General features: G+C 36.4%; 3 protein-coding genes across 7 annotated transcripts; 2 read left to right on the top strand and 1 right to left on the bottom strand.

The window, feature by feature from the left end:
- The first annotated feature begins 1,711 nt into the window (after positions 1-1,711).
- LOC109402898 (hexamerin-1.1) lies at positions 1,712-4,062 on the top strand. The gene is made up of 3 exons (XM_019675639.3): positions 1,712-1,871; positions 1,933-2,060; positions 2,121-4,062. Exons 1-3 carry the CDS (start codon positions 1,775-1,777, stop codon positions 3,972-3,974), a joined length of 2,079 nt encoding a protein of 692 aa, XP_019531184.3. The 5' UTR covers positions 1,712-1,774; the 3' UTR covers positions 3,975-4,062.
- Positions 4,063-5,668: 1,606 nt separating this feature from the next.
- LOC109401520 (hexamerin-1.1) lies at positions 5,669-9,180 on the bottom strand. Its single transcript, XM_019674096.3, has 3 exons — positions 8,822-9,180; positions 8,638-8,765; positions 5,669-7,639 (listed from the first exon to the last, which is right to left on the bottom strand). The coding sequence occupies exons 1-3, from the start codon at positions 8,925-8,927 to the stop codon at positions 5,786-5,788; spliced, it is 2,088 nt and encodes a 695-aa protein (XP_019529641.3). The 5' UTR covers positions 8,928-9,180; the 3' UTR covers positions 5,669-5,785.
- Positions 9,181-16,135: 6,955 nt separating this feature from the next.
- On the top strand, positions 16,136-17,862 carry LOC115253686 (group XIIB secretory phospholipase A2-like protein). Of its 5 annotated transcripts, none has more exons than XM_029868619.2 (4): positions 16,136-16,405; positions 16,500-16,784; positions 17,203-17,445; positions 17,514-17,862. In XM_029868619.2, exons 2-4 carry the CDS (start codon positions 16,553-16,555, stop codon positions 17,762-17,764), a joined length of 726 nt encoding a protein of 241 aa, XP_029724479.1. In that variant the 5' UTR covers positions 16,136-16,405; positions 16,500-16,552; the 3' UTR covers positions 17,765-17,862. The 5 variants fall into 5 exon arrangements, with proteins under 5 accessions (XP_029724479.1, XP_062715913.1, XP_029724482.1 ...); XM_062859929.1 differs by having other exon boundaries at positions 16,249-16,405; positions 16,526-16,784; XM_029868622.2 differs by having other exon boundaries at positions 16,249-16,405; positions 16,507-16,784.
- Positions 17,863-18,189: the final 327 nt, after the last annotated feature.

Below are 18,189 nucleotides of genomic sequence, written 5' to 3'. Positions count from 1 at the left end.
CGTTAAGTTGAAGACATCAAACGTTAATTTACTTAATTATCTTTGAAATGAGCCAAAAATAATTGAAATTGAACTATAGATGACGAAGATATCACCAAATCACTTTTTCATGTTTTACGAAAGTGACCCCAAACTTTTGGCCGATACATCGTATTGAGGGGTGACCCCAAACTTTTGGTCGATGACATCAAGGATTAATTTACTTAATAACTTTTTTCTAGATTTTTTAGCTAAGTTCTGTAAAAAGCAATTGAAAGCTAATAGGAAATGGGTTATATTACCGCTCTCATCTTAAAATTTGGTCGACCCAACTTCCAGCGACACTGCCGTAAGTTTATATTCATTTTTTAGAAAATTTGGCAACTTTGGGTTAAGTTTAAATACAATTTTTTTTGAAAAAGTTTCTTTTAAATCATGTTCAAAATTTCTTTGACTTATTATCTTTTGAATGAAACCTAGGGTTTTGAAATCGGACGCAAATTGGCGGAAATATGGGCCTAAAAATGACATGTTTTTGAGGGGGTGACCCCAAACTTTTGAACGGGAGTGTAGGTTTACTAGTGACCTTGACGAACCAAAAAATATAGCCATTTCGCATCTAGAATAGTGTACGAGCAGATTTTGTGAATGTGTAACTTTTACACGTTTTATGAGTGTTATGGAAATTATGCATTTATGAGTAGGTCTTACACATCTTAGTGCTAAGCAGTTTTAGCGTGTATAAAGTGGGCCAAAAGCAAAACTTTTGAAATAACCAACCAATTGCACCAGTTTTTTTAATTGTTCTAAATAAATAATCTGAGTGATACTGAATTACATAAAAAAAATTCTATCTAGGTAGTTAACACAAAAAATAAGTATCCAAAAAGAACATATAGGGTAAAAGCTCCCTTAGTGGAGGTAGTACCAATAGTGGTGGTAGTGCCAATTTAGCACTATTTCGAACAAAAAGCTTGCAAATGACATTTTTAATAGATGCATCATAACTAATTAATAACATTAATTCAGTTTTGTGTTCAGGATTTGCCGAAAAACCTATTTTAAACAATTATTTTCCTTAATTTTTTTTGCTCCTTTGCACCTATAGTGGTGGTAGTGTTCCTATAGTGGTGGGTCCCATAAGAATTCAATGGGATGCGCCACTATAGGAACCAATGTTAAATTTTACCTCCATAATAGGAACCGTGTACCTATAGTTGGTGCAAGTGATTTATTAGCAAAAACTGAAATAAACAATGGTTTTTATATTTTTCCTAGCAATTTTAAGTGAAAAACTATCGGTTAACGTTTTAAGACTTTTTATTTTGTGGTATCATCAATTTAATTCAATTATTCTTCTACAAGGAGCTACTAATAGCACCACTATTGGTACATTTACCCTAGTTAGTTTTGTTCAATCATTTGTTTTATTTTTTAGAAATATTGCCTTTTACGTGAGCTTTAATAAATAAACAAAATCAATTTCTAGACTAACAATACACTTGAAAAATTCTACCAGATTTTGTTGCCAACGTTCAAATTCGATAGTGCGTTCATCAATAGGTCATTACCAATTTGAAGTCAACGGAACACGTGATTATCGCTTTCGCGTGTTATCAAAATTGCAGTTCTGCAAGAAGAAAAAAAAACATTTCAGGTGCTCACCTATCGCATTTGAATAATACAAATGTTACATTAACTGATTGATAATAAGAAATTGAATGTACTATATAAGCAACTGTCGTTGCAATCAGCAGAGCATGCTCACAGTTGAGCCCGAACAGGAGAGAACAAGATGAGACTGACGGTTGCAGCAATTGCACTGTGCCTGGTCGCACTGACCAGTGCAGCTTACGTTCCCGTAGAAAAGTCGGTAACAGGTTTTAAATATGGTAAGTTTCCTTGCAACAAAGTAAACCAAAGCAAGGTGAAGAAATCTTATTATACTTGCAGCTGACAAAGAATTTCTGGTAAAACAGAAGTTCTTCTTCGAAGTTTTCCGCAACATCCATCTACCTCTCACGTTCGAGGAATATATGCCATACACCAAAACATGGGTTTTCGATGAGACCAAATATACGGTAAGGCTTGAAATTTATTTAAAAAAAAAAACGTCAATATCACAGTAAATCTCATTCCAGAATTACAAGGAGGTCTTCGAATTCTTCGAATACTACAAGCTTGGTTTCCTGCCAAAGGGAGAGGTGTTCACCATCTACAACAAGGAATACATGAAGCAAACCTATCTTCTGTTCAACTTCTTCTATAACAGCGCTGATTGGGAAACCTTCTACAAGAATGTTATCTGGGCTCGTGAAAACATCAACGAGGGCATGTTTATCTATGCTCTGACTATGGCCACATTCCATCGCCCAGACCTCAAGGGCATCGTACTACCTGCCATTTACGAAATCTATCCTTACTACTTCTTCAATACCGACGTTGTTCACAAGGCAATGTACAAGAAGTTGTATGAACCTAAATTCGGATTCGTGAGCAATGGAAAATACAACGTAGTCTACTCGAATTATACCGCTGTCTATCCGATCGACTATTTCGGAGAAGATAAACTGAGTTACTTTACTGAAGATATCGGTCTTAATGCTTACTACTACTACTTCTTGATGGACTATCCATTCTTCGTTGGAGAAAGCAAATTCAACTTGTTCAAGGATCGTCGTGGAGAGCTGTATCTGTACATGTACCAGCAACTCATCGCCCGTTACTACCTAGAACGCCAAGCCAACTTCATGGGACCGATCGAAGAATTCAGCTGGGATCAACCTATCAAGACCGGATATTCACCAAAACTCAGTTACTGGAACGGCCTGCCTTTCTATGGACGCAATGATTACTACTCTCTGCCCAAAGACCAGTACTACAAAATTGACTTGCTCAAGGATTACGAAACCAGAATCAGGCAAGTGATTGATCAAGGATACATGTACTTGGATGATGGAACTAAGATAGATTTCCGTAAACCAGAATCGATCGACTATCTTGGAAATCTGATTAACGCGAATCCGGACAGCTACGACACGGATTACTACAAATACATCGAATTCTTCGCCCGTCTCATGTACAGTGGCTCTGATTATTTCTACAGTGGATCGAAGACGTGGCCAAGTGCTCTTATGCATTTTGAAACATCCATGCGTGATCCGTTCTTTTACCAACTGTATTATAGAATTTTGAGCTACTACTGGCAATTCAAGAGCTACTTGCCATACTACACCTTTGATGAGTTGAACTTCAAGGGAGTTGAAATCAAGAATGTTGTATTTGATAAACTGATTACCTATTTTGATTATTTCGATGCCGACATCAGCAACGCTATTCCAATGGGCTTCTCCTCGGACAAGTTCTTCGATTTCTCCGTTTTCGCTCGCCAGAAGCGCATCAACCATAAGCCATTCACCTACACTATGGATATCTTCTCCGAATTCGCCGGTAAGGGAGTGGTTCGCATGTACATGGGACCGAAGTTCTACGACTTCAAGCAGTTGCAGTACTTGAAGAAATACTTCTTTGAAGTTGATCAGTACGTGTATGACTTCGTTATTGGCAAAAACACTATTGTTCGCAACTCTCGCGATTACTACTGGAGTGTTCGTGACCGAACCACTTATAGTGAACTGTACAAGAAATTCATGACGGCATACAAGGGACAAGACAAATTCGTTCTAGATATGTCTGAAGCTCACTGCGGATTCCCCGACCGTCTTCTGCTGCCAAAGGGTCTTCCAAGCGGCTATGAGTTGACCTTCTACTTCATTGTCACTCCGTACTACGCTCCTAAGGTGGAACAATTCTCCACCTACGACTACTCATACAGCTGTGGAGTTGGATCTGGCTCGAAATATGTCGATGACTTGCCATTCGGATTCCCCTTCGATCGCGAGATCAACTTTGCCTACTTCTTCACCAAGAACATGTACTTCAAGGATGTGCTGATCTATCACACTGACGATTTGAAGCTGAATCAGTCATTCTAGAACGCTGCCGGAAAATGATGTGAAACGTACATATTTATGATGCTATGATAAGTGTACCAAATAAAGCAAAATAGTTGATTCATTCTAACAGTTCATTTACTTCTTTTTTGAACGCATAAAAAGCCCTAGAACAGAACATATCTTTGTATCGATCCAATACTATGCCAATATTAGAGACTCGTGTTGTGTTTGTGACGGCTGTTTTCAACTTCGTTTATTATATCCTTGAGTAGGTATCACAAAATTTGCCCGTTCCCATGCCTAGCTGTCGCTACGCCATAGTCCAGGGCACAGCTTTTGTTTGTTAGGGCGGTGTAGCTAGCATTGTAGCTATCAGCTAAACATTATGCTTCAAGCTAATGCTCTGTCCACTGAATTACATTTCAACCATCGCGCAACAATAATGACAATGTCGCAACCTGTATTTGTTGCGACAATCCACCCAATGCGACATAGGTTTTAAAGGCTTGCTTGGCTATTTTCGAGAGGTAACTTCGAGTTGATAAACACTGCAACGCTGTTGATGATCTACCATCAAACAGTTTAAATTTTGAGATTATAATCGATTATTCATGAGTACGCAACAAATTCAACATCTGTTTTGTCATCATTAGCATTAGCAAGTCGCACGAATTCGTAGGTGGTACAGTCCCAGCCCGCTGTTAAGAGAATTGCCACCTTCCCGTAGATACGTAACCAAAGCACAAAGATTTGAAGCAACATTGACTCTAAAACAAGATTGACGTATTCATCCAACGGCCGTGAGCTGTCCTGGCCCCCTCCAGAATAATCCATTCCAGAGTTCGGGAGTGATCTAGTTGCGCTTATGACAAACACCTTAGACTCCCTGTTCAACATTGCACCATACTCTAAATATTATTGCATCATATTCATCTAATAGACCAGGGTCCGTGGCGTAGTGGCTACACGTTTGCTCCATAAGCAGATGGTCATGGGTTCGATCCCAGCCCTGGCACTTTCGTCAGTTGCTCTTTCCCCCTGAGAGCAGCTGACACTGACCCTTTTCTGAGCCCATGGCTCAAATGAACCCGAATACTTGAACATCGGCGAACGGCAACGCATCGGACTTGGAAACAGGGACAACCAACAGCCACACATCTACACCTTCGTGCTCATCATTCTACCATGATAGGGTAGAAAGTGAAAGCAGCGTAACAGCAACCAGTTCGATGTAGTACAATTAGAATAGAATACATTTAGGCGCTGTACAAAGTGTATGTACAGCTTTCAATAGGAAGCAATCAGTGAAGTACTAGATTGAAAATAGTGAGCTGGATTTTTGTATGGTGAGATGATCAATTCTCCGTTTCTGCAATGAAATGGTGTAAACAGCGTGGGTTATATGATTTCTTGCCTAATTTGATGCTGTTTGAGCAAAACTTTGGGTAACTGTGTTGTTGAAGTTGCATGAAATAAATAATACAACAATACAGCTACCCAAAGTTTTGCTCAAACACCATAAAATTAAGCAAGAAATCATATAACCCACGCTGTTTACACCATTTCATTGCAGAAACGGAGAATTGATCATCTCACCATACAAAAATCCAGCTCACTACTTTCAATCTAGTACTTCACTGATTGCTTCCTATTGGAATCGCTCGCGCAGTGTCCTAGTGGACAATAGAGATGTAAATTAGATTCAGTGATTGAAGAATAAAAAAAAATCATCTAATTCCGTTTGTCCAGAGTTCGTAGAAAATCGATGGTGCTCTTTAGCAACCATGGGAAGTAGAGGGTTAAAAACTATTGATATATGATAATGAAAAACTTTATGTTAGGCTTTATAATTATTCTTTATTTTGATCAAGGCCATCAATATGATGAATCATAACATCCTTAAAAATCATGTTTTTCGTATTGAAGTGGTTAACGTCCATCTCGCGATCAAATGGGAATCCAAATGGCAGACCATCTCCATATTTCGACCCAGATCCTGCTCCACAGCCAATTGTATAGGTTGAATACTGGGGAACTTTCGGTGGAATATGCGGGCTAATGATGATGAAAAATGATATATCGTATCCGTTTGGCAGTCCTCTAGGCAGAAGCAGTCGGTCAGGCCAACCACAATGTGCCTCCGACATGTCTAATGCGTACGGCTTCTCGTTCCTAATACCTCGCATTACTCGTTTGTATAGTTCAGTGTAAGTGGTGCGATCCCGAACATTGTAGTAGAAATCCTTTGTGGAACGGTTTATGACATTTTGGCCGACTTCAAGATCTACTATGAATTGATCCATCTCAACGTAGTATTTTTTCAGCAAACGTAGCTGCCTAATATTTTGGAATCTTGGTCCCATATACATTCGAATGACACCTTTCCCAGTAATGTTTGACTCCACCAACATCGTAAAGTTGAACGGTTTGTGATTCAAACGTTTCTGTCTTGCAAATACGGTGTACTCCCATTTAGTCTTTTGTTTTGAATTTTGACGATTAAACGGCAAACCATTACTAATATCGGCATCGAAATATTCGAAATAGGTGATCAATTTATCAAGCGTGAGATTTGTAATTTGAATTCCTTTGTAGTTCAGTTCATCAACGGAATACGGTGGAAGATAGCTTTTGAATTGCCAATAGAAACCAAGCACTCGTTCAAGATACTGATAATATATTGGATCTCGCATAGACGTTTCATAGTGCATTAGAGGTCCTGGCCATAAATCTTCGGCTACCCCGTAGTAGTCACCCTGTGCAAGAATCATTCGAGCGAATACATCGAGTGGCTTAAAGTAATCGAAGTCAATGCTATCAGCGTTTCCGTTAACCATATTTCCGATTATGTCGATCGCCTCAGCAGTACGTAAATTGAAAATAGTCCCATTAGCATGATTGTAAAATCCTGCATCAATAGCGCGCCTGATTCGCAGTTCATGATCCTTCATTAGCTGCAATTTCATCGGGTCATATCCTCGCATGTTGAAATTGTTTTCTCTCGTTCGGAATGGGATACCATTCCAATAGCGTAGCATAGGGTTATACCCAGTTTTCAACGGAAACTCCCAGGAAAGCTCCTCGATATCTCCAAGTGCATTTGACTGCCTTTCCAAATAGTAACGTGCTAGCAGTTGCTGAAGCATGTATAGAAATAACTCTCCACGACGATCTTTGTTCAGTCCAAACTCATCACCCCCTAAAAAGTATGGATATTCAAGCATATAATAGTAGTAGTATGCGTTCAATCCTATATCTTCAGTAAAATATGCTAGTTTTCCCTCTCCATAGTGATTTGTAGCAAACTTGGACGTGTAATTACTCATTGCTACGTTATGATCATGTCCTGAATAAAATCCATATTCATCATCAGACATTCGACGAACCATAGCATCGTGGATTAAATCACCGTTGAAGAAAAAATAAGGTTCAAGCTCGTAGATAGCTGGCAACTCCAATCCCTGTAGATCCGGGCGATGCAACACGGAAAGTGTGAGTGCAAAAATGAACATTCCTTCGTTGGTGTTTTCACGCGCCCAAATAACATTTTTGTAAAAGGTATCCCAATCGATCGAGTTATAGAAAAACATAAACAGCATTCGAGTTTGTTTGAGGTACCAGTAGTTGTAAATCGAGAAAACTTCACCCTTCGACAAAAAACCTTCTTTGAAAAGGTCGAAAAATGTTGAAACCGTTTTGAAATCCTAGAATCAGAATAAACGTAACGCTTTATACTAAAATACCGTATGCGTGATAATGTTTGCACCATCGTACAAATATGGTACCCATATCACCTGTACACACAATGTCTTGGTTTTTATTGCATGTACGTAAGCTCTAACTCATATCACAGTAGGTTGCGGGTAAAAAAATCCGATTTCTTAAGTTTAAAATTTGCACCATGAAGGGGTAGCAGCGGTAGTCGGGACTTGTCCACGCGCAAATGTTAAAAAAGACATTTCAGGAGTATTCAGGAGAACCGTAAAACAGTCTTAGACCGAAAAAAAGCAAGGGCAACTATTCCCGAAGGTGTCCACTGGTCGTACAAGGTTAACATGGATTAAGAAAGCTATCACTGCCACCAAAAATAAGATTTGGGTGAATTATATGCGCTCAATGAGAAAAATGGCAAAGAAACGCGAAATCAGCGACTTAACGGCATGGCATATCGAAAAGGAAAATTACGGTGGCCTTTATGATCCTTTGACCATAGAAAAATAACTTACATTATTACCAATGGCATCCAGGAGCTACGAGTAGCGGCATATAAGAAAGTCTCGAATTTGCCCGAACGCAACCTCCGTTTTTTTCGATTTCCGAAAAACTATCGATCCGTACCAAATTCCAGAATCAATAGTTATTATAACTTTTGTTTGTGTGCCAATGTCTACACCATTATGCAATGTCAAAATAAAAAAAATAAATTCAAAAATTGTTAATCTTGACTTTGACACTACCACGGATACTTTTCGACATTTGCGCGTGGACAAATCACGAGCTAGGTTGCCACTGAGTCATTATGCAAGTGTAAAACTAAGAAAATCAACACTTTTTATTCACAGCCTACTAGGATATGAGTAATAGCTTAAATGCCTCCAAATAAAACCAATACATTGTCTTCACAAGTCAAACTGGAATTTTATTTGACGATGGTGCAAACATTATCACGCATACGGTAGTAAGTAAATTACCAACTTTTTACCTTATATTTCGAAGCATCTGCAATCCAACTCTTCGTAAAAGGCAGATACTCTTCAAATTCTAAAGGCTGATATATGTTTCTCAGGATTTCGAAAATAAAATTTTGTTTGTTGAGAAACTGATCATCCGCTACAAATAAATCTTTTCATTAAAAAGTGAAACTTCAAATATATATAATACTGCACCATATGCACTATCTTCAGCATAAACTTGATATTTTTGCTTATTGCTTGCAACACATAACACTCCTACGGCAATCACAGCCAGATTATAAAGGTATTTTCTCTTCATTTCGGAAACTTCAGTGAATGAACCATCCAGTATTTCGGCTCGATGAAAAATAATGAAATATTACCTTTATACCGTTTGTCTCTATAGCAATACACTGATAAGAAATTACGAAGAGTACTCATCTCATCTCTGTTATTCATACCTACAAAAGGTTCATAGGGTGATATATTATGAAACCAGCATCAACTACATGAAGCTCTTATTGCAATTGATAACCATGTAAAGAACGTTAGACATGTCCACGGATGTGATCATTCATTTGCAAAGAGATACTCACTTGCTAGGCTATCTTTCATTACGAATGTCGAGAAACTTGCTTCTCCTAACGATCCTCCATTGCGATTCAATATTTAGGCGCTCATATTTTCATCCTACGAAAAACAAAGGATCAAAGCGCTGTTTGTTTTGTTTCTTATTTTTGTATTTTTTGTTAGAAGTGAGCACCCATGGAAACAAAAAAAAACGGAATCAATAGATGTCATAATCGCTTGTTTTCGAATAGGATGAATATGGGAGCGTGAGATTACTAATGGCACACATACCCTATCTGGGGAAATATTTGTGGCATGTCTACTATAAAGGGTGATACGGTCAAAATTTGGTCACACAATTTGTTTCATAACTTTAGACCCTGGGCAAAGGCACAACCTTGTGATCAGCTTGATTGCTGTCAGGTCTCGGGGCTTAAATGTATCTTTACTCTACAGAGAAAGATGCACACTCGTGGTGCCAACAAGAACCGAAACTTTTCATGATCTAATCAAGAAGCGTTACGGTCCTTTTTTGTTGTTTTTGATATATTTGATTTCTATTTGCAGGAAGGAAGTTGATACACAATATGTCCTTCTTTTTTGACATTATTAACCAAGCTCCCTAGCTTTGAAGACACAAGAACAAGAAGAACTAGCATAAACGGTTCACTGAAAATCAAGCACTATCGTCAAACTTGTTCATTTTTGTGAAAATACGCAAAGGTAAATAACGTTGACCATTTAATTAACAACACATTCTTTCACAGCTCAACACGCAAAATCAATCTCCCACGCAAAACTTAAAAGCCGCATGGCTAAAGAGGTTGCAATGCCTACTCCCAAATTCCACGGTGTATTATGGACGATGTGAGCCCTTGGACTTGCATTGGAGACTTGGCCCCATGACCCCCTTGTGCATCAATAAAATAAAATAAAATAAAATAAAACAATTTGTTTCATAACTTTAGACTGCGTACACCAAAACAGCTGATTTTTGAACCAGTAATGGTACATTATATGTAGCTTATACCATAAAATTTTCATCAAAATCGGTTTAGTATTTGCGGAGATATTGTGAATCCTGAAAACTGCAATTTTAGAATTTTGTACAAAGAGGATTAAAAAAACACATTTTTACTCTTTTATTTATAGAGCCAGAAATACTGAACAAATTTGAATGAAAATTTTTCTGTATGTAAAGTATACATATCAAAATGTTGTGCAAATATTTCATTCAATTTGATTCAGCCATTACAAAGTTATATTTGTTTAGTTGACCAAATTATGTCAAGTCAAGTCAAATTTTGGTCACACATTTTTTTTATAACTTTAGACTGCGTCCTGGACTGCGTACACCAAAACAGCTGATTTTTAGATCAGTAATGGTACATTATATGTAGTTTGTACCATAAAATTTTCATCAAAATGGGTCCAATATTTGCGGAGATATTGTTGAACACTGAGATCTGCAATTTTAAAATTTTGTACAAAGAGGATTAAAAAATAAAAACACATTTTTACTGTTTTATTTATAGAGCCAGAGATACTTAACCGATTTCAATGAAAATTTTTCTGTATGTGAAGTATGCATATCAAAATGTTGTGTAAAAATTTTATTCAATTTGATCCAGCCGTTACAAAGTTATATTTGAGGAATTCCACGGAGTCATGTCAGTCGATCCTGAGCGACCATTTCAAAAATATCTGAAACTTTGCACAGTTTTTCAATTTCATCTAAATCGCCATTTTTCGATATTCAAACTTCATATTCACTCACGACTAACTTTTCAAAAGGGTGTATGCGAAAATAGTTCAAAAATATTCTAAAAGCTGTACAGCAAAAACGGATTGTTCGATTGTTATGAATTTTTCAGCAAAGTTAGATAACTAAATCAATATTCCTTAGAAAATATACACTGTAAAAAAAATATTTTTTTACTCTAAAAAAATATGATTTTTGTCACAAAAACTCAAATATCTCAAAACCCTATCTTTTTACCAACGTCAATTTTTTAGGGGAAATGGCCCATCATATCAGCTATCTACCATAAAATTTTGGTGATGGTAAACTGATAAACAAAAAAGTTATGACATTTCAAACATTTCACAATTTTTACATTAAGTAACAAAAAAAATTTTTTTTTCTGTGTAAATTATTTCAAGAATTATATTTTGATGCTGATTTTATTGTTAAGACTTCCGCATGAATTAAACAAGTTGTTTTCATGATATTTTTGTTTGATTATTCATAATTACTATAGTATATATTTGAAACTTAGACGCGATCCAGTGTTGTGATCAACATATTGAGAGTGTCATACTTTTTATTGTACGTGACGGTGACAAATCCCTTGATAGTGTTGAAAAGCTGTTGATTATAAGAAAAATGAAATTAAACTTATTTTTAAGACAAAAGCTGTATAATAAAAGTTTTATATTCGCGTATACGACTAGTTTATCTGCAAAAAAATACTTCTTAGAGAACAGACTTTATGATCGGAAGAATGCGAGTACCTTCAACAACAACAAATGCATGAGACGTACATACCACAGACAAACAGACGAAACGCCTAGAACAATTTTCGTGAAAATCCATCGCCCAGTTCACACTACCACCACCTGGTGGAAATGTTTCACGAAACACTGCGTTGTGCAATATCGTCATCAGAAGGCGCTAGTGTGAAACGTCAAACGCAAAGAAAAACGATGGGCGCTCATCTGGTTATGAAAGCCACAACCAAGATTCAAAATGATCGTTAAAGGCGTGGTCAATGAAAATTTCGTCAGTGTTACGTTTGTTTGTCTGTATACATACCATGACAATGCTCACGAAAAAGCAAAAAAAATACTACCGCTATGGATATTAAAGATTTCATAGTAATTTTTTTCTTCAGCCAAACAAACAACACCAAACTAGTCAGTTAAACTAATAAGTGATTTTGTTTATTATAATCTAACGAACAACATGAACAGTCGCTTTCTCAAAGGTCTTCAACTCAACGCTCTCTTGTAGAACGTTTGATGAAAAAAAATGTTCAAAACAATTACTAAATCTCACCGAAAGCACCATAGATAAACTGAAAGAGACTGGTTATGCCCAAATGTCCACATTGAATACAAATTTACGCATTTGCACGTCCTTTGACAAACGAGCCATCTGTATATCATCGGTAAAGCAGGGCGCAGGAAGTTCGAAAACGACAACAACTGATAAATTGCCAGAAGTGCTAAGTGCAGAGTGTCATGCCACCGTACCATCAGCGACATCTGTTGAAACAATTTAATCACGCCCCTTTTCCAAAATGCTTTGAAATATTCTTTAACATCTATACCCATTTCAATATTTTTAACTTTGCAAAACACGCTTTCAACATACATCTTGAAGAAGAGGGAAAACACTTGTAGTCAAATGTAACAGCAAATTAATGAATAAACGACTGATGCGTTGAGGGCGTGATAAAATCGGAACATTACTGTACATACAATATACATAATACATAATAAAAACAGCTTGTTTTACTCACGCAAGACCATTAACAAAAAAATCAGCATCAAACTGCGATTTCCGGCCGAAATAATTTACACTGAAAAAAAAATTATTACAAAATGTGAAAATTGTGGAATGTTTGAATTGTTATAACTTTTTTGTTTATTAGTTTACCATCACCAAATTTTTTGGTAAATTTCTAATACAATGGACCGTTTTCCCTAAAAAAATACGTTGGTAAAAAGATAGGGTTTTGAGATATTTGAGTTTTTGTGACAAAAATGATATTTTTTAATGTTAAAAAAGATTTTTTTTTCACAGTGTATATTTTTTTAGTAATCACCATTTCTGGAGCTCGATTTGAATAGGTCGTATGTACATTTGTCGATATAAAATTCGATCAGTTTATTTTAGTTATTGTAGCAATATGGAAGATATTTTGGAGACTTATAATGATGGAACGGAAAGCCTGTTTTGTGATGATTCTACTGTATGTATCAACTTTGTTCAATTTCAACGGTTTTTGCTATAATAAGCGAATACAACTGATCGAATGTTTAATCGACAAAAGCACATACGACCTTTTCAAATCGAGCTCCAGATTTAGTTATCTAACTTTGCAGAACAATAAAATCAGCATCAAACTGCGATTTCTGACCGAAATAATTTACAAAGAAAAAAAAAGTTCACCAAATGTGAAAATTGTGAAATGTTTGAAATGTTATAACTTTTTTGTTTATTAGTTTACCATCACCAAATTTTTATGGTAGATTGCTAATACAATGGACCGTCTTCCCAAAAAAAAAATACGTTGGTAAAAAGATAGGGTTTTGAGTTATTTGAGTTTTTGTGGCAAAAATTATATTTTTTCATGTTAAAAAAGATTTTTTTTCACAGTGTATATTTTCTTAGGAACCACCATTTAGTTATCTAACTTTGCTGAAAAATTTATAACAATCGAACGAACCATTTTGGCTGTGCAGATTTTTGAATATTTTTGAACCATTTTCACATACACCCTTTTGAAAAGTTAGTCGTGATTCAAAATAAAAATTTGATATCGAAAAATGGTGATTTAGATGGAACTGGAAAACTGTGCAAAGTTTCAGTTCAATAGAAAATCATGAATTAAAAAATTTCCTTAATTTTGATGCTGTTGCTTGGAATCGCTCATTTGCTTAAGTGGCACCCGGTCAGTTTTTTTCATATTCAAACTGCTACAACTTTGAAAGTATTCATACAAAATGGCTCAAAATTTTACTAAGAACATATTTTCATAATAGTATTATACTGTAAAATTTAGATAATAATCGGAGCAGTATTGGTAGCTCTATAATCAAAATTGTGCTTTACTGACCTTAAATTTTCGAAAATTTACTATGGAGCGTACAAAATTTTAAAAAGGTAGGTAGATGGTTTTATCTATACATCAACCAATACTTAATCGATTTTGATGAACATTTTATGGTATAAGCTTCATATAATGTAGCATTACTGGTCCAAAAATTAGCTGTTTTGGTGTATACGCAGTCTAAAGTTATGAAAAAAAAAATGTTTAACCAAATTTTGACCGTATCACCCTTTATTAGGATGCAAGATCTAATCTGGCATCTACGGAAGAAAACATAGGGAACAATCAAGAGTCTGATGAATAATAACCAAAAATGTACCAAAATTGTCAATGTCGATTACTTCACTTTGCAGAAGAACGGCAGCATAGCTGGAGCTTTCCCTAATAAAAATGTTTCATATAGTGAGGATTGGGTGAATTCTTGTATCATTTCATGCATGATCATGATGCAAGATAATAACCCGCCGAAATGGTTATCCTATTTAAGTTGTGGGAAGAATGCTCGGGTCATATTATCTGGACATGACATCGTCGTCCATTGCCATCAGCTCTGTACCTTTATCATCGGCTCGTTTCGCTGTTGGACTGCTGTGAGTAGAAGTGCTTCTTGTAGATGGTCTAGCTGGGCTGTAGTGAATTGAACGGTGGGAAAGTCTTTGGGTACTATCATAGACTAATTTCAAGACCTCGATGTACCAAAGAAAACTATTAAATTTTCTATCCCGACCTTCACGCTTTTGGCCATCCCTACTAACAAAAGTAACAGTATAACGGCTTATGGAACAAATGCTTAAGAGAAACATCAGAAAACACCAATGGCCGTCTTGGGCCCTTATTCACGTTTTCAAGAGCATTAATCTTGAAAATGTGTAAACAATTGGCGATTAAAAATAGAGGTTATGTCGTGAAAATTTGGAAGTTTGAAAGGGAAATACCAGTTCCCCATCAGTTTAATCATGATTTTTTTTTGGTAAATTTATCGATAAAATGAATTTTTCTACCCCGGTCCCACTTTAAATTTTATCTGAAACGACTCAATCACTAAAATACGGAATGGGATTTCACAAAACTTAACCTCACTGTGTGCCTGATGCGGATAATTTGACTCTCTTTGCATGTGAGCAAAGCCAGGCTAAGCAAAAAGTTTGCTGGCCACATAACGGTTAAACTCTTTTGCAGTAAAAATGTTAGTTGGGATATCACTGTAGCTGATTCCGTTTACCTTCTTGCTGTGTGGGTTTTGTTGTCAAGAAACATTTTTCTGAGACGCATGGTTTGAGGACAGTTGGGCGCGCTCTCTTGGATCCAAATGGTGCTTCCACAGACAAACAGACGTACCACTTGGAACAAATTGCGATAATAATCATCATCACGAAAACACAATCGCCCAATGCTAACCATACTGTGTTATGCAAACCACTCAGTAGGTGGCGGTAGTGAGCAAACGTCAACCAGGAGCAAAAACGATGCGAGCGCCATGACCGAGCGATTTGCGAACTACAAAATATTTGAACTAACCGGTAAAAAAGTAACGATGGGAATTGAGTAGAGTGAGACGTCTGTTTGTCTGTGGTGCTTCACTTTTTTTCGTATGGGGTCCTCTATAGCGGATTTGTCAAGATTATTATGGATAAAGCCTCATTCGTGTCTTTTCCATTCCCCCATAGAATTCTAAGCTGTTTTCTCTGTGAGCATATGAGTTTGTCTGTGATATGAGTGTAGGGATTTTCTTGCAGGGAGCACCTTTAGCTTTCGATTTTTGGAAGTTGATGATGATCCTTATACCGTCATCCATAAAGAATCTCAATTTGATGCAATTAAATATATTTTTTTAAACTTACAAAAGGTTTGACTATAAACCACACTACTGAAAATATTAATCACTACTGAAACCGGCACTACTGAAAATATAAACCATTTTTAAACTGATCCCTATATGCTTGTCACTACTGCTACATATTTCAGGCGTTCGATTTGAATAGGTCGTATGTTTGCTGTGATTCCTATGTAGATTCGATATATTCAAATTGAACGCCAGATTTATTTGATGGGCAGTTTTTAACGGTTGATTCAAAATTAGCAATAACATCGCATCACAATGGGCTGTGCAAAACTATGTTACATTTTTCTTTTCGGCATTTTTACGCATTTATAAAACGCATACTATTGCAATCATTGCATAAATGACCGAAAGTGTGACATCTGAAGTGTATACATATGCGGCATAAAGCGTAAATAAACAATTTTATTCGTTTGTCACGTCAAAATAAATCTCATCCCGTGCATAAATTTGAGTGCTATATTTTTGCTAAAAATAGTGCCCAATTTGCATCATTTTCTGCTTCCTGAAGGTGTAGATACCAAAAATGATCTTAAAAGCAGCGGATTGGTACGTTAGCTTATTTATCTATATTTAGATACACTGTGTCATAGATAGTCAGCTGAAAACCACGTCAGTTTAACGATATAAAGCATAAAGTTAGATTGCAGGTTTTGTTCCGATTCCCAGAGTTCTGCGTAGAAGAAAGGTGTCAGAATGCAAATTCCGTACATGAAGGTGGCGATCTATTCGCTTACGTTTCTAACCTACGCCTACACGGGATATGGATCGAATATGCTGGCCAGCTTACGCGATGCAATCATAGCGGCCGAGGCCGTGTTCGGAGATGTGCTCAAAAACGTGGTTCACGTAGCGAAAAAGTTCAAAGTTGTCCACGAAGTGTTCGATGCAGCAGTAGACGAGAATTGCATATTCAAATGTCCAGGAGGTGAGTAATTTATATATTTATTATGCCTGTCTTATATATCCGGAAAAAATGTTTAATATCAAAATAAATAGACCATTCACATTGAACCACTCAATCTAAAAAATTAAAAATTTATCAATTAATCATAATTTTTAATCAGCCTGAAAATTGTTTCTTATGAATACTATTCTAATATTTAATACGTATTAAGCTTAACATAATTCAAAACGTTAAATTTTTGTGTGCAACAATAATGTATACCTAACTATGCTAATCAAATAAACTGAAATGTTTGTTTCTATATTGTTCAAATATAGATTTTCATGCATAACAGTTTACGAATTCTTATATACTCACATTAAAATTTCGTTAGATATTTAGATTAAGTCTTCACGTGTTGAGTACATCAATAGTCGAATACTCCGGTTAATCCTTTCAGACACAACACCGTCGAAGAATAAGTTTTACATCCCACAATCGGATGGGTGCGGCTCGTTGGGGTTGAAAATCGATTCGGAATACTTGCCGGCGGCCGAAATGGAGACGTGCTGCAATGCCCACGACATTTGCTACGATACATGCCTCAGCGATAAGGAACTTTGCGACTTGGATTTCAAGCGTTGTCTCTACAAGTATTGCGACGAATATGAGAAAAACGTGGTCGGCGATATAGTCGTCAAAGGTACGTTACATTTTTTTGTTCAAATATTGAAATGTTCACATTGTTCCTCCATGACTCGTTGTTTACAGGTTGTAAAGCGGCAGCGAAAATGCTTTTCACGGGAACCCTAACTTTAGGATGTAAATCCTATTTGGATTCACAGGCTAGGTCATGCTATTGTCCGGTGGGAAAAGGTGACAAGGCGTATGAAAAGTCAGATAAACAATACGACAAGTCGGATAAGGCGTATGAGAAATCAGACAAGTATTATGACAAGGGTTATAAGGATAAGGGTAAGGATAAGAACACTGGCAAATACGGTTGGAAGCAGGATCTATGAACCAGTTGTGTGCCATCGATTAGTTAACGATAAAGTGTAAATATGTAGACATTTTCAGCGGGTAATCTGATCAGAAAAAATAAAGAGTTTTAAAAATATTATAGGGACTGTGTGCCATAAGTAATATCACTTCAGCATTAGCATTAGAGTAAAGTGACCAGACGTCCCGGATTGAAGATAGTCGTCCCGCATTGAAAAGTGTCCCGGAAATGTCCCGGATTTCAACAATCGCTACAATACTTTTTTTCTTGACAGATATATCTGACTAATATATGCTGAACTGCTTCTGTTCTTTTTAAATGCAAACTTCAAAAAAAATCAACAAATAACTTTTAGTAATGAATCAACGTGGCTCATTTTACTTGATTTTTTTTCTATTTCTTTTAATTCGTGAGTTTTAACTTGATGCTAATTCTTCACACATA

This window comes from Aedes albopictus, chromosome 3, assembly GCF_035046485.1.
Source record: "Aedes albopictus strain Foshan chromosome 3, AalbF5, whole genome shotgun sequence".
Taxonomy (NCBI): Eukaryota; Metazoa; Arthropoda; class Insecta; order Diptera; family Culicidae; genus Aedes; species Aedes albopictus.
This window is presented reverse-complemented; position numbering and strand designations above follow the sequence as displayed.

Coding starts and splice junctions, on each gene's coding strand:
- LOC109401520 (XM_019674096.3), bottom strand. CDS start 8,927: ATGAAGAGAAAATACCTTTATAATCTGGCTGTGATTGCCGTAGGAGTG. Junction 8,766..8,821: donor TGCTGAAGATAGTGCATATG/GTGCAGTATTAT, acceptor ATTTATTTGTAG/CGGATGATCAGTTTCTCAAC. Junction 7,640..8,637: donor CAGATGCTTCGAAATATAAG/GTAAAAAGTTGG, acceptor TTCTGATTCTAG/GATTTCAAAACGGTTTCAAC.
- LOC115253686 (XM_029868619.2), top strand. CDS start 16,553: ATGCAAATTCCGTACATGAAGGTGGCGATCTATTCGCTTACGTTTCTA. Junction 16,785..17,202: donor CATATTCAAATGTCCAGGAG/GTGAGTAATTTA, acceptor TAATCCTTTCAG/ACACAACACCGTCGAAGAAT. Junction 17,446..17,513: donor CGGCGATATAGTCGTCAAAG/GTACGTTACATT, acceptor CGTTGTTTACAG/GTTGTAAAGCGGCAGCGAAA.
- LOC109402898 (XM_019675639.3), top strand. CDS start 1,775: ATGAGACTGACGGTTGCAGCAATTGCACTGTGCCTGGTCGCACTGACC. Junction 1,872..1,932: donor GGTAACAGGTTTTAAATATG/GTAAGTTTCCTT, acceptor TTATACTTGCAG/CTGACAAAGAATTTCTGGTA. Junction 2,061..2,120: donor TCGATGAGACCAAATATACG/GTAAGGCTTGAA, acceptor ATCTCATTCCAG/AATTACAAGGAGGTCTTCGA.